The sequence below is a fragment of the Erythrolamprus reginae genome, chromosome 2, assembly GCF_031021105.1.
Source record: "Erythrolamprus reginae isolate rEryReg1 chromosome 2, rEryReg1.hap1, whole genome shotgun sequence".
Taxonomy (NCBI): Eukaryota; Metazoa; Chordata; class Lepidosauria; order Squamata; family Dipsadidae; genus Erythrolamprus; species Erythrolamprus reginae.
Genome location: NC_091951.1, coordinates 109798573 through 109821444, shown reverse-complemented (window position 1 = coordinate 109821444; position 22872 = coordinate 109798573). Strand labels below are relative to the sequence as shown.

The window sequence follows — 22872 nt, the reverse complement described above, 5'->3', positions numbered from 1 at the left end:
TAGGAAGAGATCCAGTTCTGAGACAAAAGGAGATACTAGAGAGCAAAGGGAAGAGAGAAATAAAGAAGAACAGCTTTGAGGACGGGGAGAAATTCAGGAGGAATTAGTGTGAGTTAAAATATAGAATAACAGAGAGAGAACAAGAAAGAAACAAAGTTATCAAAGATTTGAGCAAGTACCTTGGGCTGTAAAAGGGAATAATTAGTTTGACCTATGTTTCATATACAAATAACCACCATCTACCATAATCCATGATAGAGGCTAGAAACATATTCTGATGGAAGAGGAAATAAGAAAATTCTGCTTGGCTTCAATGTGTTTGTATGCCCATTTCCCCAACATATAAAATATCTCATTTTTACCTTCTGTAGCATTATTATCTGTGAAGTAGTTCGTAGCTTCCTGAGCAGACTCTGCTTCTTCTGAACTGAAAGCTATACAAAGAGAAAAACCGTTACTGGATGTTCTCTTAAGAATTACTTAAGATACCTCTATATACCTACCTCTGATTACAGTACTGGACTTCAGTTGATCACATATATCCAATAGAATCTTTCCACTCAGAAAAGCGTTTGTGACCCAACAGAAACTTTCACAAACAAAAAAAAGGGAAGTGGGATTTTTAACTGATTCCCCTTTTCTTCTACAACTTTTCTGTCCACCCTTCAAATCTGTTCTGGGGGATTTGGGAGTTCTGAAACTGCACTGGAGAGACAAGTGAATACAGTGGAACCCCGACATAAGAGCTGCTCTACTTAAGAGCAACTCGAGATAAGAGCTGGGAGGGGAGAGATATTTTTGTTCTACTTACAAGCCCAAATTCGAGATACAAGCGCCAAGGAGCTGTCTCCTGAAGCCAAACGCTAACTTCCGCGTTCGGCTTCAGGAGACAGCTGCGAAGCGGCGCGCGTGTTTTAAAAGGTTGCAGCCGGCCTGGGGGGCTCGGGGGGGTGCTTGCAGCTTTCTTTCTTGCTCTTTTTCTTTCTCTCTTTTACCTTCCCTTCCTCTATTTCTTCTTTTCTTTCTCCTTCCCACCTTCTTCCCTCCCTCCCTTCACTCATTCCTCTCTTACTCTCCCCTTTCATAAGTTTCCTTGCTTCCTTCCTCTGTTCCTGTCCCTTCCCCCTTTCTTTCTTTCTTTCTTTCTTTCTTTCTTTCTTGCTCTTTTTCTTTCTCTCTTTTACCTTCCATTCCTCTATTTCTTCTTTTCTTTCTCCTTCCCACCTTCTTCCCTCCCTCCCTTCACTCATTCCTCTCTTACTCTCCCCTTTCATAAGTTTCCTTGCTTCCTTCCTCTGTTCCTGTCCCTTCCCTCTTTCCTTCCTTCCTTCCCACCCTCCGTCCATTCATTCACCCATTCCTCTCTTGATCGCTTAAAGCCGGTCCCTGGTGCAAAAAGGGTTGGGGACCTCTGTCCTACAGGATTGGGTGGCAGAGAAGTTGAACATATGTAAATTTAAAAGTTTAAGAAAGTTTACAAGTTAAGTGAAAGAAACTTCATTATTCATTTATATGTACATGTACATTTCTTCATTAAAAACATGTCTTTCTGCATAATTTAGACTAACTTTGTGAGTTTTTTGAGGGCTGGAACCAATTAAAATTATTTACATTAATTCCTATGGGGAAAAGTCGTTCGAGATAAGAGCTGCTCGACTTAAGAGCCCAGGTCCGGAACGAATTAAACTCGTATCTCGAGGTACCACTGTAGTAGGAAAAAGGAAATATGTAGGAACAAAAGTCACTTTTTCAGAATGGGGAGACAGCTGTTTATTTGCTATTTAAGGCCATTTTTAATGACACAAATGAAATAAAAACAAAGCAACCCTACCTAAGATTGACAGTTCTCCAGGAAATGTAATTTTAGGGAAATACAGAGTTGATGTTTATTTTCCTGGGCTGCAAAATCACCGCAGATGGGGACCATAGCCAAGAAATTGAAATACGCTTGCTCCTGGGAAAGAAAGCTATGACAAATCTAGACACCATATTAAAAAGCAGAGACATCACCCTGCCAATAAAAGTGTATATATAGTCAAGGCTATGATTTTTCCAATTGTTATGTATGACTGTGAAAATTGGACCCTAAGAAAAGCTGAGCGTCAAAGAATTGAGGCCCTGGAACTATGGTGCTGGAGAAGAGTCCGGTGAGTCCCTTGGACTGCAAGGCAATAAACCAGTGAGTCCTAGAGGAGATCAACCCTGCCTGCTCTTTAGAAGGCCAGATCCTGAAAATGAAACTCAAATATTCTGGCCACCAAATGAGAAGGAAGGACTCACTAGAGAAGAGATTAGTGCTGGGAAAGATTGTGGGCAAAAGAAGAAAGGGACGACAGAGAATGAGGTGGCTAAATGGAGTCACTGAAGCAGTAGGTATGAGCTTAAATGGACTCCAGAGGATGGTAGAGGGTAAGAAGGCCTGGAGGAATGTCCATGGAGAGGGCAAGAAGGCCTGAAAGTCCATGGAGTCGCGATGAGTCGGGCACAACTTCGTAACTGACAACAAGAATTTATGTTAGGCTTTACATGTCTTAAGTTGGCTACAATGCTCAGATTGGCTGAAGTATTTCAGAGACACAACACAGCATAACTCAATCAGAATATTTATTTCAAACTGGAATACAACTACACTGAACTATTGATTGTTCTCTGTAGCAATCTCTCTCTTGCATCCATTGCGGCTTTTGATCTTTTCATAATTCAACCAACTCTTTGCTTACAGCCTTTAAGTTGAACAAATGTTGATTGTTATAAATGAAATCTCTGTCTCTCATGTTATTTCTCACAAGGGATGAATTTGCTTTGAGAGTTCCTGTTAAGAGTTATGGAAAGTTTTGCAAGCATAAATCTATTGTTGCATCTGCTGATGCTAAATCCCAGCATGCTGAAGATGATGCACAGCCACACCCAATATCTTAGAAAACTGCCTCTCCCATATTCTGCTCAGTTGGTATGAGTTGGTGGGGTTACTTCTCTACTTATTTTAACAGAGTGTGTTTCTCACCTATTTTACAATTGCTATTAGAGCAATTGTAGCTGGAATTGGGAAAATCTAAGTGTCTTATCTCTTCCTCATTACAAGAATGAGCCCAACTGAGTCTTGCATATTTTTCTTTTCCCTTTGTTCCAAGCAGACTCCTAGCCAACTAAATTTCAATTAACCAGACTATCTTCATGAAGTCAAGCCTATAATACCCTAATATACCTAATATAAATGAGATATCTATCATCGGTGCATCAGTCAGAGAAGCCAGGCTATCCCAAAGAAATATACCATATTTTTTGGAGTTTAAAACACACTTTCCCATAAAAGAGGCTGAAAATTTGGGTGTGTCTTATACACCAAATGTAGCCCTGCCTACCAGCCAGCAGTGTTCCCTCTAATTTTTTTGGGGTGGGTGGGCGGAAAAGTATAGTGTCTGAGCGGCAGTCCCTTCGGGACTGGGAGGCACAGAAATAATAAATAGATAGATAGATAGATAGATAGATAGATAGATAGATAGATAGATAGATAGATAGACAAACAAACAAACAAACAAACAAATAAAAAACCCACCCTGTTTTGCCTCAGAGAATTTCAAAATAAAATACTGTACTGTGTGTCTATAACAGTGAGCTCATAATAGGGCAACTCTATCAATATCAAAATGCCACTTAAATAGTTGAGCTAGTTTCAAACTAGATTACTCCCATTCTTTTTCTTTCTCTTTTCCTTCCTCTCTTTTTTCTATCTGTTTCTCTTTCTTCCTCTCTTCCTCTCTCTCTCCTTCCCTCCCACTCTTTCCCTCTCGGCTTCTGGGCAGGTTTGGAAAACTCTGACTTGATGATGATTTTTAAGTGAGCGATTGCTCAGTGCTCAACTTAGAGGGAACTATGCCAGCCAGCCCCCACTCTTTGGCCCCTGTCTCCCAGCAATTTGTCTCCTTGCAGAAAACCGCAAGCAACCTGTTTTGGTTTCAGCTTCATCTCAGCCTTATTAGGTTGGCCTCCCAACCATCAACTGTTTCAGGCTGCAGGGATTGCCACCTGAGCGCACAGACAAACAGCTGCTTGTGATAATCAAGCTGTGCTGAAGCTGAAAGTGCTGTTTGCTGTTAGGAGGAAAATTGCTTGGAGACAGAGGCAGATGTTTTTTTCTTGTTTTCCTCCCCGCAAAAGGCAGGTGTTTTATAGTCCGGAGCATTTTACACTCCGAAAAATACAGTAACTGGTGTAACAGCCTAACAGGGTAAAAGATGATATTTCAGAGAACATCTGAGTTTTTTAACGACAAAGATGAATCCATTTGCCTGTCAGAGTACAGTGCTTCCCTTGAATTTGATGAAGAAAAGAACTCTGATGAATCTCAGTAGCTTTGTATGGAATGGCAGGATTATGTGAAATCATGGCACTTCAGCTATTATGCAGTCAGAACTGAAGAAGCTTCTTGGATGAGAAGCAAAATGTCTTCAAGTTGCCTTTTGAAAAATCACTTTTAAAGCAGTTAGTAAAGTAAGCACTCCTAATACTTTAGATGAGTTTAAAGCAAAATTTCCTCTACTTAAATTTTGATAATCTCTCTGTCTACTTTTCTTCCCTCAACTCAGCTATCTACACAGAAGCTAAATGGAGTCTGTGAAGAGAAGAGCATGTTAGGAAGTGCTCATGTCAAATGTCTGTGTTATGGTTGTATTTCACATGGTGATCAAGGCTTCAACACTAGCACTACACTACAATCCTTGGAATACTTCTGTAATTATTTTATTTTATTTTATTATTTTATTATTTTATTTTATTTTATTTTATTTTAATTTAATTTAATTGTATGCCGCCCCTCTCCTTAGACTCGGGGCAGCTAACAACAATAATGAAACAACATATAACAAATCTAATATTTAAAATAATTAAAAGACCATTATTTAAAAAACTGAACATACACACAATCATACCATGCATAAATTGTATAGGCCTAGGGGGGAAGGGAATATCTCGATAGGTCTACACCAGTATTGAGTTCCTGGGAATGGCATATTGTAGCAGGGAAAATGAAGCTGCACGTGCAACTTTGTGTCTCTGACGCGTGCGTGCAAACATTATCGCGTGAGATTCAGCTTCCTACACAAGCGCAGAAGTCAAATCTCACACCAATGCGTGCGCCCCTAGCTGCCCGATGGTCACCGGCAGCGCTGGCAACGGGGAACCCTTGCCTGGTCTACACACCCAAAAGAGAGGCATTGTCTACATTTCAATAGGAAGTGGTTTGACCCCCATCTTTCTTTCTGTAGAAGGCGATACAATATAAATGGAAACAAACCCAACAGCCAAAGCATTTAGCCAAAATGTATAAATTACTCTGCAAAGCTATTAAAATTAGGCAAGGATGAAAAAGCTCACAGAAAATTAAAACTAGAAAGTGCGATGCCTTATGAATATATTAATGAGTGTGTTCACTAATAACCGCATCATCAATTAATTCATACAAATTAAGTCAATTAAGATTTACAAGGCAAATATATATATTTAATTAAAAGCTGTCCTGGGGCTACATGTCATTCATTAAATTCTGTACATAGAATAATTCTGTCTTCTTTTATGGTAATGGACCAATCCTAACTAAAATTACTGTGTGAAGAAACAATGGTTAAACTCACTTAGGCCCATCTCTTAACAAAGCAGGTAAAGAAAACATTGCCATTTCTGCCGATGGGCTTTTTCATTAATTTGAGCAAGGAAGGAGAAATTAAAGCCTCTCTACCTATGTACTCTAAATCTCTGCTTACCTATATTAAAATTAGTAATATTCTTTATGTTCTTATAAGTAGAATATTGTAATCACTTTGATGTACTATCAGTGTAGTAAATTTAGCACAAAAGCCTTAAGAAATTTATAATTCTTAATTCCCACCAACACCAAGTGTGAAAGAAATGGATCACCTGGAGGCAAATGTAGTTTGTAAAGGAGTTTCAGCTTTTCGGTCAGATCACCATGATACATTCCACCTGTTGGGATTAGAAACATACCTAGATTTTAGAAGTATTTATACAGGTAAATAACCTTTTTTCTAGTGGATTCTTATGCCTAATAACTATGATGTGTGGAAGTTTAGCTGGTAAAGTTTTTCCCATTGCTATAATTATCTCTGAGATTAAAACTTGCCTTTTTTGCTTTTTCTCTCAATATGATTATTTTCATTTATTTATATCAATATATTTATATGCCAACTCTTCTATCAATTCTAGATGATTTAATAGTCTATGACACTATGAACTTGTGGCATCACATTGCCGTCACATGATGTTTCATGATGTTTTTCACTTTATGGAGCTGGGGTGGACATGGCCTGCACTTGATACAACTGGCCTCCAGGCCACCAGTGTGACACTCCCGGAATATGAAATTATAATATCCATAAAATAACCATTTAAAAACCTCACGGTAAATAAAATTGTAAGTAGTATTAATAAAAAACTATTGGATACCCCAGAACTGTATTTGTCATGTTTCCTAGAGAACAAAAGAGTAGCAGCCCATCAGGGGACATGCTGCTCTAGAGAGAGAGACCATAGAAGGAATGGCATTCTATGGATTCCAACCTGCCTAGGTTCATTCATTCATTCATTCATTCATTCATTCATTCATTCATTCATTCATTCATTGGATTTGTATGCCGCCCCTCTCCGTAGACTTGGGGCGGCTAACAACAGTAATAAAAACAGCATATACAGTGATCCCCCGGGTATTGCGACCCCGATCATTGCGAAATGGCTATATGGCGATTTTGCAACCCGGAAGTAAAAACACCATCTGCGCATGCGCGCCCTTTTTTCTATGGGCACGCATGCGTAGATGGCGCCGGGCAGATCAGCTGCTGGGGGCTTCCCTAGGTCTTCCCCCTCTTGCTGGCGGGAGGGCGAGCGGTGGGCATCAGCGAGGAGTTTCCCCACCGCCCACGCAAACTCCTCGCTGCCGCCCGGCCTTCGCCCGGCCTTCGCCTGCCCACGCCGTTCATTCTCGCCGCTTCCCAGCTGAGTCCTGAAGCGAATTCGCTTCAGGACTCAGCTGGGAAGCGCGAGCGAGCGGCGCCAGCGAACGGCTTGTCCGCCGCCTGCCTGCCCGCTAGTGAGGAGCTGAAGATTGGGGGCCGCGCGGCTGTTTTAAAACGTCGCCGCCGGCATGGGGGGCTTGCCAGCACCCCCCGGACCTCCAACCCGGGTTTGGGGGGCTGCTAGGAAGCCCCCCATGCCGGTGGCGACGTTTTAAAACAGCCGCGCGGCTTCCCAATGAGTCCCAAAGACAAACGCGGAAGTTCGCCTTTAACGTTTGTCTTCGGGACTCAGTTGGCAAGCCCCCCATGCCGGCGGCGACGTTTTAAAACAGCCGCGCGGCCCCCAATCTTCGGCTCCTCGCTAGCGCTGCGGAAGTAAAAACACCATCTGCGCATGCGCAGATGGTGTTTTTACTTCCGCAGCGCTACTTCGCTAAAACCCGATCATTGCTAGGGGTCCTGGAACGGAACCCTCGCAATGATCGGGGGATCACTAACAAGATTGATACTCAGGCCATTCTCTTTTTGGTAGATCATTTAGAGCAGGCAAACTCTACTTAGAGAAGATACTTCCATAATATGGACCCAAGCTGTATATTGCTTTACAGGTAGTCCTCAACTTTCAGCCACTCATTTGACAAATGTTTGAAGTTACCATGACTCAAAAGAGGTGCTTTATGGTCTGTAAAGCACTTCCAGCCATTGTAAAACATTGACCCCACCCTACGGTCATATGTTTGTGATCTGGGTGCTTAGAAATCCATTCACACTTACAACCCGTTGCCAAGACCTTTTTCACTTGAAATCCAAATAGCTACACCACTCTAGTGTTGCGTTACTTTTCACCAATGATTTAACATATAAGACTAGATACTATGTCAGAACAGCTACTTACTCATGCCTGTTGCAAACTCTTTAAAGTTAATAAGGGAATCTTTATTTTCATCCAGAAGTCGGAACATTCTTTCTGCAAGCAGCGGCGTGTGGAGTCCACAAGACCAGGGTGTAAGGGAAGCAAACAAGTCTTTGAACTGTTCAATGTTGATGCGGTACTGCTCTAAGTAGGGTAAGCTCTGGTCTCGTTGAGGAGCTGAAGTACGATTTCCCCAGTAACAGCTCATTAAATGTTTTGCCTTTAAACAAGATGAATGATTTATTAGATCTGCATACTGCCTTTATTTTGTACAAAGTAACATACAGAAGCTCCCTCTTCCTATTACCCTAAAACAAAGCTGTGAGAGAGGTTGGGCTGCGAGAGAGTGAGTGACTTTTTTTTTAATCTATCAGCCTTGAAGACATAACTTAAAGGATTAGGCATGGCTTTTAATCAGTTCTGAAACATGCAAGAAAATGAAAAGGATAATTATAAAGAATCCAATCAATTTGCAAATAGAACAAAGCAGAAAATGTCCAATAATGCAGAAGGACAGTTTGGGAACAAATAGGGTTTTCTGGCAGTTCTAAAGCCTTTGAAATGGCAGAGCTACCTGAAAAGTTGGTTCTAAACTGTACTTACTGTTTTTCTTTAACTGTCATAATTTTAAAGGCCGTGATTGAAAACAAAATAATCTTCAATCTCTGTTTCTGGAAAATTAGGAATTCATGTTTGTTGGGTAAGAAAGTCTATTAAGAGATATTGCTACTGGTAATTCTAAAACCCAGATAGAAGCCAAGGCAAACTACAAACTGTATTTTGTTCCCAGCTATTCAGAACTTGCATCTTCGATTGGAGATTGGTTGAAATACTGCTTTTTTCCCCCAAAGAAAAACTAAATAAATCTTTTAAGGGATCTAATTTTGTTAGGCTGATTCAGCTTTTTGTTTTGCTTTTGTTTCATTACATTACATCTTGAAATGCTAAACAAATACATAACAAAAAGCTAAATCAGCTGAATTTCCCTGTTTTCTTAACCTCAAAAATAAACACAAACTGTCTGAGCTTAAAAGTCTTTTTAATACACCACCAGCTTTATCTCTACTTGCCGCAATAATAAAGAGATTAATGTTTTCTCAAGGTCTCCCACCTTAAATACTACGTAAAGATCTTCTAATTCTTGCATAGAAAAGCCAATGTCTCCAGATACAGCTCGGACCTGCAGAAATGACAGAAGCAAATATATCTTAGTTCCGTCAGCTGGGAATCTGGAAAGGATAGATTTAGTAAAAGGAGGAATCCATATTTTTAAAAGCATGGGAAAGTAGTTTTTGAAAAGGAAGTAGCATCTAATGATTTTGAACAGAATGTTATCATCTGTATTCGGGAGATACCGATCTGTAAGATTAGAAGATTCTAAAAACTAAATAACAAATAAAAAGAACAATTCTATTCTCTTGAACTGAATCAATAAGCACAAAAAGATGGTCAAAAGTATTATATGTGAACTGTATTTCCTGCACTCAGTGCACTATCATTGGCAGCAGGATACACAGGAAATAGGTCGATTTTTTCTCAACGTGTTCACTGTCAAACTTCTACAAGGGCATTAGAGACAATTACTTGACATCTGATGCTAACTGGAGGGAAGGAATATCGCAAATGGACAAAAACAGCACCAAGAAAATGTGAAAGCCACTCTTTCCCTTGAGATTCACAGATAGGGCAATTCAGAGGATTGAAAGATCGCTATTTCCTGTTACATTTTCAGTAGGAGAAAATAAGACAGAAAATTAGCTAGTGTGGGTGTATGGTAAATCTGCCAAGGTATTTTCATAAAAAAGGCTGGAATGTTTTCAGATCAGCAGACTATGGGATAAAAATTAAAAAAGAAATCACAATGTGGCTTAGGAGGACAATAGCAACTCTCAGTTGGTTGATACAGAAATTGCCTTACTAACAATTATTGAATTGCGAACTTTTATTGATACAAATAAATCTGTCTGCACTCATAAGTCAAGAGAAGGCAGGAAAGAGTGAGTTTACAGCACATTGGGATACGTGTTTGGCATGCTGAATACATATGCAGTGTGCAGAAAACTAATCTTCTGACTTCCAGAATATTTTAGGCTGGAGTTATAGAAGCTCTCAGGTATTACTTTTATGCTGCCCCTTATCTAAGGCAAGATCTGTGCTAGCATGTTTTAATTCTTATTGGATTTGAGAACAAAATGGATTTAATGAACAGACTCTGAATGTAATCTATTAGTAAGTAGGGAATTATCTGTACTAGTATCAGAATCAATTAAAATGCCACATGTATAAAGCTTTCTATTTTTCCAGAACAATTAATTATAGAATTATGCCAAATGTTGTGGCTATGAAACCTTCAGCTTAATACCAGTCTTAAGGGAGACTGATAATACTTCTAATCAATATTCAAATTAGCGAGATATCACGACATACCATTATGCTACTATACTACACACCTAGCTATAGAAAATAAAGAATAACATGGCAAGTAGTTATTTATCTAATTTACTTTTTGATATTATTTACCTTAACCTAACCTCAAAGATTCCAAATAGGATAAATAAAATCAGTCAACTTAATACAAGCTTATAAAAATAAGATAGAACTCACCACACTTCTCTTAGCAGTGTCTTCTAAAGAATGGATTACCTTCAATCTTTGTTTAAAACGCATCTGTTCAATGTCATCCGCTTTCAAATGGCTGAATTTCTGCAGTAGAAATGAAAATTGGGTTTATAACTAAATCCACAGAAAACACCATATGTTTTGGAAAAAAAGACCTACAATCATTTGATAAAATACTTTTACTTATCAATTATTTGACTGATGATGAAGCAATGCTTGCAGAAATGATGGTGGCCAATCATAGCTCCGTAGCCATGTTTGGAAGCTATGGGGAAAATTGAGCCGATAGATTTCTACTGCAAAAATAAGCCAAGCCACTAGATAATTACAAGGAGGCAGAGCTTTCCATATCTGTTTGCTACCCCCTAGTGCTCCTCTGGAAGTCAGATTTGGAAGTTCTAATAGAAAGTGAAGAGCCAATGGTAGCAGCAGTAAGAACCACCTGAAATCATAGGATTGGTTTTAGGAAGCCAAAACCAAAACCAAAACCAATTAAAAGAAAAATGGGTTAAGAAAGGAATAATTACAGCTAAATAACTTGTCCATTGCATTCTTCATAAAACAGACAGTTGACCCCCATACCTTGAATTTGTGAATACTTATATTAAAGACATATCTCTGATTAATAGAGACTACAAGATCAGTATATAATACATTTAAAAATGTTGAATTGAAAATTTAAGATTTGTTATCTTTTGACCTCATAGGCTGTTCTTATCAGTTCAAAAATATCAATTTCCACTGGTGGATCATCCCCACTCGTCAATAAAGCATGGAGGTGAGGAATAGGTGGGAAAATGCTCTGCCGATTAACCACATTATCCAGGTACCTACAAAAAATTAAAAAAAATTAAAACAGAAATTTGGATTAATGCATAATCTGAAAATTATGGTCAGTAACGTCTATACAATTTATTTCATAATAAATGTCTGAGTCATCTTACAGAAAAAGCTGGATTGATTTTAAAACAAAAACAATTAAGATGACATTTATGATTCAAGATATTTTATTCATTCATACGTTATAATTAAATAATATAATGTAATGCTATATTATTGTGTAATTAATGTACTTTCTATATTGAAGCATTTAAATCTCTGATAAAGGAAAACTATTATACACACATACACACACATGTGTGTGTATATATATATAATCTCTCCATCCAGATTATATATACCGTACACAGCCAGTCACAGCCACAGCCACATACACACACACACACATATATATATGTAGATTGTTCTGAGTTCGGGTTGTGCCCCGTGTAATATTTTGCATGTCTATGTGACGTTTCGGTGAAATCACATTCACCATCATCAGGCTGAAGTTGTAAGCTTCATGCTGCTGTAAATATAGTTTGTTTGCAACTGCCATTTGTTCCTTATAAATAGTATATATATATATATTTGTTTTCGTAGATATATATGTATAACATTTTTTTCCATCCATCCATCCATCCATCCATCCATCCATCCATCCATCCATCCATACATAACGGTGATTTAAAAATACCTTGTAAACTACCCTTTTAAGGACATATTTTTTAATGTGGTCCTCCTCTTTCTCAGCCTGTAGCTGAGGCTACCTAATGTTGTATTTATCTACTCTAACCATAAAATATTATTATCTTTTTCTCCTGACACAAGCAGAATTGTGCATGATTTGTGAGACCTTGGTGGTAACTGTAGTGATGATGTAGCGAAGGCTGAAATCAGTCTAGCTCCTATTAGCCATTTTTGGCTGCTGCAGACATAGCACGTTCACCAGTTGGTGACTTTTCCTGCTGGCTATTTTGATTTGAGGAGATATTGGGCACAACACATTATTTATATATTGTGTGGGCTTCTTATTTACATATGTAACAATATTAAAATATCTGCCTGGCAGGCACTTTGCACAATGGAGCAGCGTTGTCTATAAAAGGGTATCATTTTAAGATGGAAAGTCCACATACACCCACCCACACACCCCCACACACCCCACAGCTTAATACTAAAAACAAAGCTACCTGCCCAAGACAGTCATGGCTTCACCTTCATCACAGCAATTTAACAGCTTGTCCATGTTGGCATCCAGGATGGCCAGGGATACCTGCAAGATGACCTTTATGCCTTCGTAGAAGAAACAGTCAACAATGACCACTGCACTTTCAAAAGGCATGACACTAAGGAAGAGTGTGAGGAACCAAGATAGCGATATGCTGGAAATGACTCCTAAGTCTTGCATTTTTTCAGACAGCTGGGGAAGGCAGTCTCTTGTTAGCTCTTCAAAGATGCCTTGGTCTACTAGTGCACCTGAATAGGCAACGGAGACAGAAGTGTTATAATTATGAGAGTCTGAAACAAGGTTCTATTACAAATGATGATTTGTCCAAACCAAATAAATAAAATCTGGGGTACTTTGTAAAGAGCTCATATATGTATTGCCAGTACAGTGATACTTCGTCTTACGAATCCCTTGTCATACGAACTTTTCGAGATACGAAGCCGGGATTTAAGATTTTTTTGCCTCTTCTTCTGAATACTTCGTCTTACGAACCTGCCGCCGCCTCTGGGATGCCGCGCCTCCGGACTTCCGTTGCCAGCCGAAGTGCCTGTTTTCGTGCTGGTGGGATTCCCCTGAGGCTCCCCGCCATGGGAAACCTCACCTCCGGATTTTGCGATGCTGCAGGGGAATCCCAGCAGGGGAATCCCACCAGCGCGAAAACGGGGGCTTCGGCTGGCAATGGAATTTGCGATGCTGCGATTTCGCTGAGGCTTCCCTCGCTGGGAAACCCCACCTCCGAACTTCCGTTGCCAGCGAAGCGCCCATTTTTGCGATGCTGGGATTCCCCTGCAGCATTACAAAAATGCGGAAGTCCGGAGGTGGGGTTTCCCATTGAGGGGAATCTCATGGGAATCCCACCAGCGGGAAAATGGACTCTTCGGCTGGCAAAAGAGGTGAATTTGGTGCTTGTACTCATTCATTGCTTTTCCATTGATACCTATGGGAAACATTGTTTCGTCTTACGAACTTTTCACCTTACGAACCTTGTCCTGGAACCAATTAAGTTCGTAAGACAAGGTATCACTGTATTTGGATTTTCAAACTGTCTTCACTATATATTATTTATCTTTGAGGAAGTGATTTAACAAAATCCTACTGCTAAATTTGAATTGCAACAGTTTTTTCACTAAGTGAAAATTATTCCTGAAATAGAATCACAGAGTGATAAATATTAATCTGCTTTTGAGGATACACCATTTCTGATTTACCATGTTTTCCAAGCTTCTTTACTGTTGTATATTTTGACATCAAGACAAAACCTGAATTTGCAGATTCACTACTGGATTGTCAACGATAATGTAACTTTTTCTCATGAAATTATTAGGATTCCATATTTAGGTTTTATTTCTGAAATATCACTATACCTTTTGCGACTGAACACTGATAATGTTACTTCTCATACTATGTTTCTGATTTTATTGACATTCTCTGCAATTTCTTGGTAGATTCTTAAGATTGCCTGACCCCAAGTTATTCTAGCTCCTTAATTATTTTGAAAAGATGGTAACTTTTTCAAACTTGGGAAGAAACAATACTTTACAATAAAATCTTATCAGGAAGCTTTATATATTACAAAAAAACAACATGGTATAGCTCAAAAGAATATAAGGATGAGAACAATTCAGGAGAAAATGATATGTAGAGCTAAGAAGGATATTGAAATATATTAATAGCTTTGGGACATTTGATTGGATTTCAGGAAGATATTTATCTATTATTTTAATTAAGAACATTATTATTAAATGGAATTGCTATAAACATAGAAATTCATTACATTAATACAATTTGAGAAAATCACAAGAGAAACTGGCTATGAATAAACTGGTTATGAAAATTCAAGAATTTTAACACTGAAACATTTTAAAGAAGTTTGAATAAAGTTTAATTGTTATGGTTTTACCCAGACTTGAAAATTAGAATACAGCTCCCGTAATTAATTTGAACTGTGCGATTACAACACTATTTTAATTATACAAAATCAGTGAAGCTAATCTTCTGAACATTCATCCACTTGTCCCATTTTGCAACTAAAGATCTCATTCTGACTGTTTCAGATTTTTTTGTGCCAATTAATCTCAGCTTTCAAAGTGACTTACCAACCACTCTAGTGTTATAGTAATCTGGCAGCATTCTCTCACAGAGGGCTACGAGGAGCCAGAAAGCTTCTTCTTCATTACAATACAGAAGCAGTACTGATGTCACTATGTTCATGGCCTAACAAATACAAAGGCAAACACACACATACATAACCATTAATACTGGATAGGGAACATATTTTAAAAGGCAAGTATTTATTTGATTTCCAATTTGTCAGAGCTGTAGATTATAAATGGGCATTGCATAGCTCAGAATCATATCCTTGCATAGTACTACTCTATACAACTCTATACAACTACTTTGAGGCTCTATACAACTACTTTGAGAAAGTAGGTACATCTAGAAACCTTGGTGCTAAATATTAAGTACAAGATAAAAACTTTTGTTATATAATAAATATTTTAACATATTTTGCAGCTTATCAATGCCACGTCCAGCTTTAGGTGTAAAATCTAAGCAATCTTTTATCAACTTTTCCTATCTTATATCAACCTTAACAATTTAAAAATTAGTCATTACTAATATACTTTATCTTATAAGTTATTTAACATCAATCTGTTAATAATCTCTCGTCAAGATTATATAAACACCACTGTACCCAAATGTTATGTAAAAGGTTATAATAATAAAACAAGAGATAATAAAACATCCTCCTAAAATTTCACTGCGGAAATGAAAGAGGAAGAGAGATATTCTTATATGCCCTTGTATAATCTCATTTATCCTTTCGCTTCCTTTTTTTTTTTACTCCAGAACTTTTTTAGGGTAGAATCCCTTTTTCTCAAGAAGCACATAAAGATGGAAGGAGTCTACAAAACAGAGATTGGGGAGTCACACTGCGGTATAGGTGGGTCTTAAGTAGTTTACGGAAGACAAGGAGGGTGGGAGCAGTTCTAATCTCCGGGGGGAGTTGATTCCAGAGGGCCGGGGCTGCCACAGAGAAGGCTCTTCCCCTGGGGCCCGCCAGATGACATTGTTTAGTTGACGGAACCCGGAGACGGCCAACTCTATGGGACCTTATCGGCCGCTGGGATTCGTGCGGTAGCAGGCGGTTCCGGAGGTTCTCTGGTCCAATGCCATGTAGGGCTTTAAAGGTCATGACCAACACTTTGAATTGTGACCGGAAACTGATCGGCAGCCAATGCAGGCCACGGAGTGTTGTAGATGCATGGGCGAATCTGGGAAGCCCCACGATGGCTCTCGCGGCCGCGTTCTGCACGATCTGGAGTTTCCGAACACTTTTCAAAGGTAGCCCCATGTAGAGAGCGTTGCAGTAATCGAACCTCGAGATGATAAGGGCATGAGTGACTGTGAGCAATGACTCCCTGTCCAAATAGGGCCGCAACTGGTGCACCAGGCAAACCTGGGCAAACGCCTTCCTCGTCACAGCCGAAAGATGATGTTCCAATGTCAGCTGTGGATCCAAAAATATTGCTCCCTTACCTGGCAGTATCCAATTGTAGGATTCCTAAAAGCATATGCTGTTAGTACCCTTCTAAGTGCAGCAATTCCTAGTTCATTCTGAAAGGCAGGGTGCTCCGGCATTGAACGATGCAGGTCTCTTTCAATTTCTTCAGTGGCAAGGCTATACTTTCCCATAGATTGTTTCACCAAATCACTGTAATACCCAGGGTGAGTGGCCATCTCATTCCAGGCCCCTGTATTGACACACAAACATTATTTTTCTTTCCTACTGCACTCTAGATGTGATTCAGGCTGAGGCTTCTACAAAGGAAAGATTCCCTGAAGGTTATCACGCCTATTGCAGTTGATTTACACTGAGGACTAAATTCATGATGTTAATAATGCTAAAATATTTAGAAAAGATACTTTAAAGAATAGTACTTGTTTGCATTCAATTTTAGCAAACGTAAAGAAAAATACTTTAGAGGGAAAAAAACCTCACAATTGTCTGAAGCAACTGGCTTAGAACTAAGAAATGCTAGCTATGGAAACAATAATTGATGACTTTTCAGGTCACCTGCAGTTTGGGGAGAAATTTTATTTTAATGACAGCAGTACTATGCAGCTGTAAACAGGGGCAAATATTTTCTCGTTAAGTCAGGAATCTATTGTGCACATTTAGCAATAATGTCACCTGAAAACAGGAGCCATAGTTCTCCACGAAGACTTTCTGGAATTCCTTTTTGCACCAGCTCTCGAGTCTTGGCTGTCCGGTACATACACATGCCCCTCCCATATTCAAAAAAATGAATGTTCCAAGATTCTTCTTTCATTGTCTCCTTTGCCTGAAGAAGAAAGGATAGAGGGCAACACACCACAGTTAGGAATGTTGGGGAGTGGTATGATAATTTGGGTGTGATGATTATTATGATACTTACATACTTGCATCACAAATACATAATCACAATGTTGTCAGAATTTTATAATGGTAGGAATACATAATGGTGGATATATGGACAATAGTGCATTCTAACATTATTGTGATTTTCTGCAGACACCGCAAGCCACTGGAAACTTTTCTAGTGCCAAGTATTCATATTTATTCATATTTAGATGAATATAGAAACATAGAAGACTGACGGCAGAAAAAGACCTCATGATCCATCTAGTCCAGTGTTTTTCAACCAGTGTGCCGTGGCACACTAGTGTACCGCGAGACATGGTCAGGTGTGCCGCGAAGTTCAGAGAGAGAAAGAAAGCAAGAGAGAGAGAAAGAAAGAGAAAGAAAGAAAGAGAGAGAGAGAAAGCAAGAGAGAGAGAGAGAACAAGATAAAGAAAGCAAGAGAGAGAGCAAGAGAGAGAGAGCAAGAGAGAAAGAAAGCAAGAGAGAGAGAGAAAGAGGGAAGGAGAGAGAGAGAAAGACATAGAGGGAGGTAAGGAGGGAGAGAAAGAGAGCAAAAAAAAAGAGGAAGGAAGGAAGGAAGGAAGAGAAAGAGGGATGGAGAGAGAGAGAAAGAAAGAGGAAGGAAGGGAGAGAGAGAGAATTTTTTTGTCCAAACTTTTTTTAGCCCCCCCCCCCCGCCCCGCTCAATGTGCCCCAGGGTTTCGTAAATATAAAAAATGTGCCGCGGCTCAAAAAAGGTTGAAAATCACTGATCTAGTCTGCCCTTATTTCCTGTATTTATATCTTAGGATGAATATATGTTTATCCCAGGCATCTTTAAATTCAGTTACTGTGGATTTACCAACCACGTCTGCTGGAAGTTTGTTCCAAGGATCTACTACTCTTTCAGTAAAATAATATTTTCTCATGTTGCTTTTGATCTTTCCCCCAACTAACTTCAGATTGTGTCCCCTTGTTCTTGTGTTCACTTTCCTATTAAAAACACTTCCCTCCTGAACCTTATTTAACCCTTTGACATATTTAAATGTTTCGATCATGTCCCCCCTTTTCCTTCTGTCCTCCAGACTATACAGATTGAGTTCATTAAGTCTTTCCTGATACGTTTTATGCTTAAGACCTTCCACCATTCTTGTAGCCCGTCTTTGGACCCGTTCAATTTTGTCAATATCTTTTTGTAGGTGAGGTCTCCAGAACTGAATACAGTATTCCAAATGTGGTCTCACCAGTGCTCTATATAGCGGGATCACAATCTCCCTCTTCCTGCTTGTTATACCTCTAGCTATGCAGCCAAGCATCCTATGTTTGAAATATGTTTGAAATATTTCCCATCTAAAAATATATCATTTAATACCGTAAGAATTTAATCTTATGAGTTGTTATAATTAAAAGGACGTTAATTATACTATAAGCACTACATTTTCTGAACTGATAAAAAAATCATTCATATACCCATTTTATTCCAGAGGATTCCTCTGAATTGGTCCCAAACAATTTCAACAGTCCTTGAGATGCTGTGGGTACCACATCTGTGCAAAAGTTCACAGGCTGATTGTTGAGAGGAGAAGCAGGACTGTCTGCAGGAGGACTATTAGGAGACATTTCCTAAAAAATAAATGTACAACTAAAAACATGTGGAAATTCAACAGCAGTCTGAAGGCTATCTGGACTTCTAATAATGTTCTAGGAAGACATACATTATTGATGGCACTGCCATTAATGCCTTCATCCTCATTTAAATCATCTAAGATACTAATAGATTATGGAATGGGATCATCATGTATTTTACAGAGCAAAGTTTTTTTATTAATGACATATGTACCAATTAGGAAGCCATGGTTAACCCTCTACAAAATAGAGTAACATAAAGCTCACATTTGAAATGTGTTTGTAATTATATGTGTACTTTTCAATATCTAATAACAAGGTGGGGGGAACAACTGATAAGCTTATTAATTCCCTGTCACTGTCATTCTAAAGTAAAATTTTAGTGAATGATTAATCCAATCTTTTACATGGAAATAATTATTTAAGAAACTGCTATTACTAGAAAATTAATCTAAAATTTCAGCTAACTTTTCTACTGCTAGCAAAAGTCTGCTGCTATAGGAAATGAACCAGGGTGAGCCCAGGGAAGGGACAAATGCACCATGAGTCCCTTCATGCCCACAAAAGATCTAAGTCCAGCCCACCTTGAATTCCTTCCTATTCTTAACCCTCACTAATTTCTCTTGATGGCTAGTAGTTCAGGTTCTTGAAAAAAGCTTAAGTTTACATTAAAACTTTATACACATTTGAACTGCCTGAATCTCCTGATTTTCCTGGTGTTGACAGCTGCTTTGCTTTCATTCATAAAGAACAACACTTCTATCTGAGAAAAAGCAAAACCTGTTGGTTAGTAGGGGGCACTTCACTAAATATGAGTGCCTTTCTTCAAGATTTGTCACAGCTATCTACTAGTTATCTGCACATGTAAGTATATGCACGGGTAATACTTCTGATAAAGCAAAGTGGTCATTCCTCTGAATGCTCTGTAAAACCCACTGAACTGGCCCAGGGTACTTAGTGTGTAGTTCTGGACAAATAAGTGAGCTGAGAGTAGCAATCACCAACTTATGTAGCAGGGATCTGTAAGTAACATTTTCCGCCCATAGGCAGATCATCCTATAGGAAACCATATTATGTGCAAATAGATTAATGTGTTCATCTAAGCCAGGGGTAGGCAAAGTTGGCTCTTCTATGACATGTGGACTTCAACTCCCAGAATTCCTGAGCTAGCACGATTGGCTTAGAAATTCTGGGAATTGAAGTCCACAAGTCATAGAAGAGCCAACTTTGCCTACCCCTGATCTAAGCAGTCTAATATTGTTAAGATATTTACATTTAATAGCTGGAGCAGTGTGGTTGTGCAGTCAGCTGGAATACACAATTGTGGTTAATTGGTTGGAAAATGCTGGCTCTTGCATGAGGCAATCTGTGCTGTGATTGGTTATTCTGGGTGTGGAGGGGAAGTTTCTCTTTTTTCCCGCCTTTTTCTTCTGTGCACTCTATGATTTACCTCATGATGCTCCTGTTTGCCTGACTCTCCAGTTTGTTGTATATAGTGATATAAATATATATTAATTTCTATAAAACTATAAGTTCATGTCAGCATCTCTGATTTCATTTGTATACTGGCTGTGTAATTCCCTGGCAAATATTATTTATTTTGTCAGGTATCATTGAGGGCCGCAAATTGACAGACCCCACCTGCACCCACACTCTTTTAATGAGAGATACTAGCACTAAACTAGAGTCCCTCTGCTCTGGATTATGTGGCTACCCAGGCAGTTAAATAGGTACCCCATTCACACTGTCATTGATATTTCTTTTTATTCAAGTTTTATTTATTAAGCATTATTGGCTTTTCAATGTTAAAAAATAATTTGAGATGGGTACCACAATGTTGGAAGCTCGATAATGATCAAAAACTTGGCTGCAGAAGAAGGATGAACAGAATGGCCAAAGCAAGCTGGGGGAAACGAAATGGTAAATGAATAAAAAAAATTGGCAAGACCTTTCAGGCAGCCACTTGAGACAGCAAAAGAAATCCAGTTATGAAGGTGACCTTGACTTCTGATCATGACAAACAGATTAGAAATCTTTTCTCTAAATAGCTAGTCAGTACTTTAGTGACAGTCGAGCCTGATCCCGTTCATAATTTCACAGATAAAATTAAAGCAATTCTAAATACAACATCAAGGGAGCAATGGAATGGAATGTCAATCAGAATGGAATAACTCCATATGCTCTAATCTCTAGCTACTTCCCCCCTCCAGCTACTTTGGATGGAGATCTAAAGTCAACACTATCTAATCAGGTGGAAGGCCTTATCAATAATAGAAATCACAGTCATCTGCCAGAATTTTATAAATATTTAGAGGATTGTTTCAAGGCTCATTGTGGCACTGTACCTCAGAGACATGGTCACCAATACTCTTCTTCTGCCCTATGTCACTGCATCTTTGCTTTGAAGGAGTCCTCTGTAGAAAGTCAGAAATTCTCTGTACTAGGAAGTCTCGGTCCTTCAGGTTGGCAAAGAGGAAGGTCATTTTGCTTCGAGTGCTGATGGAAAGTGGGCTAGGCAAAATGCTGGAGCTGTCTGCTTTCTCAACAATTGTAACCTACAGCATATATAGAGGGGTGAATGGGGTATATCAAGATACGGATCTTGTTTCTGTCACCTTAGAGAATTTAAGCAATGGACTAATATACTGAGGTTCAAAACCAAAATCTTCAAGAAAATCCTTCAAAATTAATCCAATAACTAAATGCTGGGCTCTCAAAATAATTCATTATATAAAAAATATTTTTACCTCCCTAAGTGGTATTATGAGATGACATGCCTCTTCTGCCTTGCTAGCAAAACAGATATAGTTATTGGACACAAACATCTGGCCAACAATGTGGATTTTATTGAATGGGGTCCACAAAGTGCAGTCTGTGTGCCCATCAAGCCGTTCATCCTTGGGCAATCGGAAAGTAGCACGGTACCATTCATTTTTGACTCTGGCATCCAGATCCCTAAAGAAAATGAAATATATATGCACACATACCGATGGTATAATTACTGAGAAATCCATTACAGTAGTCTTTTACTAACATGTCCCCTTCAGATGTGCTGGACTTTACTTTCAATCATGCACAATCCTTTTCCAATACAGTTCCAAATAAAAACATAGATATTGTTATATTAGACCACTGATTGCCAAAAATCCCTAGTATAGATCCAGGTAGTCCTCAACTTACAACTGGTTGTTTAATGACAACTTGCAGTCACAATGGCCTCAGAACAGGTGTTTTTTGGCCATTGTAAAATGTCACAAAAAAATAAAGGGAACACTTAAACAACACAATATAATTCCAAGTAAATCAAACTTCTGTGAAATCAAACTGTCCACTTAGGAAGCAACACTGATTGACAATCAATTTCACATGCTGAAACATTCAACTTTGTACAGAACAAAGTATTCAATGAGAATATTTTATTCATTCAGATCTAGGATGTGCTATTTGAGTGTTCCCTTTATTTTTTGAGCAATATATTTACATGTTATATTCAGTTATTAACTATCATCATTCTTTTTCCAATTCTCAATCCACTGGTACCATCTTTCCCAAAGGTCATAACAATCAGATTCTTTTTGGTCCTGTTATTCCAAAGTGAGCTTATCCATGCAAATGTTATTCTAGCTATGGTGGTCATATGTAGTATTTAATACTTTTATTGTATTCTTTTTTGAAAATTCCTAGAAGGAGGAGCTCTGGTGTGAATTCTAAAACAACCACTAGCTTGTCCACGTGTTCAAATTGGTTTGAATGATCAGTACGTATGCAATTAAATTGTCTTAGTCTTAATTACAATTTTAGAGATTAGTTTTTTTCCTCGATTTCTTTTTATGATTGCTGTTAATTGAAATTTTTTTATACTGTTGTAAGCTGCTCTGAGTTTTTTGGGATTGGGCGGCATAGAAGTCAAATAAAATAAAATAAATACATTCAATTGATCTTTGAGTCATTTCCTGTACTCATTTATGTATTCTATTCCAGATTTTTTTTGTTTCAGAGCACAACTACCACATGTGAAAGAAGATGCCTTGTGTTTTTTTTACATTGCCAGCAAATTGGGTTTAATTTTTGGTAAATTTTTGCCAATTGTGTTGGAGCCAAATGCCATCTATAGACCATTTTATGCTACTGATTTATATAATCCAAGGTTCCTATTCCATACTTGTTCCCAATCTGCCAAGTGAATATTTCGGTCTATGTTTTGTGCCCATGGTGTGGCATCTCACTTAATAACCACTTCGCTGAATGGCCAAGA

The 22872-nt window shown here is 38.6% G+C and overlaps 1 protein-coding gene across 1 annotated transcript in view; it reads right to left on the bottom strand.

Moving 5' to 3' along the window:
* The window catches only part of TBC1D9B (TBC1 domain family member 9B), a 44849-nt gene that overhangs the window by 8059 nt on the left and 13918 nt on the right, over window positions 1-22872 (bottom strand). Inside the window, exons 6-18 of the mRNA XM_070739091.1 lie at window positions 21365-21572; window positions 20963-21172; window positions 18462-18614; window positions 16803-16953; window positions 16148-16362; window positions 14704-14821; window positions 12570-12855; window positions 11258-11387; window positions 10543-10641; window positions 9050-9118; window positions 7921-8158; window positions 5914-5979; window positions 363-434 (exon numbers count right to left, since the gene is read on the bottom strand). Coding sequence (XP_070595192.1) covers window positions 363-434; window positions 5914-5979; window positions 7921-8158; window positions 9050-9118; window positions 10543-10641; window positions 11258-11387; window positions 12570-12855; window positions 14704-14821; window positions 16148-16362; window positions 16803-16953; window positions 18462-18614; window positions 20963-21172; window positions 21365-21572 — 2015 coding nt within the window. The remainder of the gene's footprint in view (window positions 1-362; window positions 435-5913; window positions 5980-7920; window positions 8159-9049; window positions 9119-10542; window positions 10642-11257; window positions 11388-12569; window positions 12856-14703; window positions 14822-16147; window positions 16363-16802; window positions 16954-18461; window positions 18615-20962; window positions 21173-21364; window positions 21573-22872) is intronic.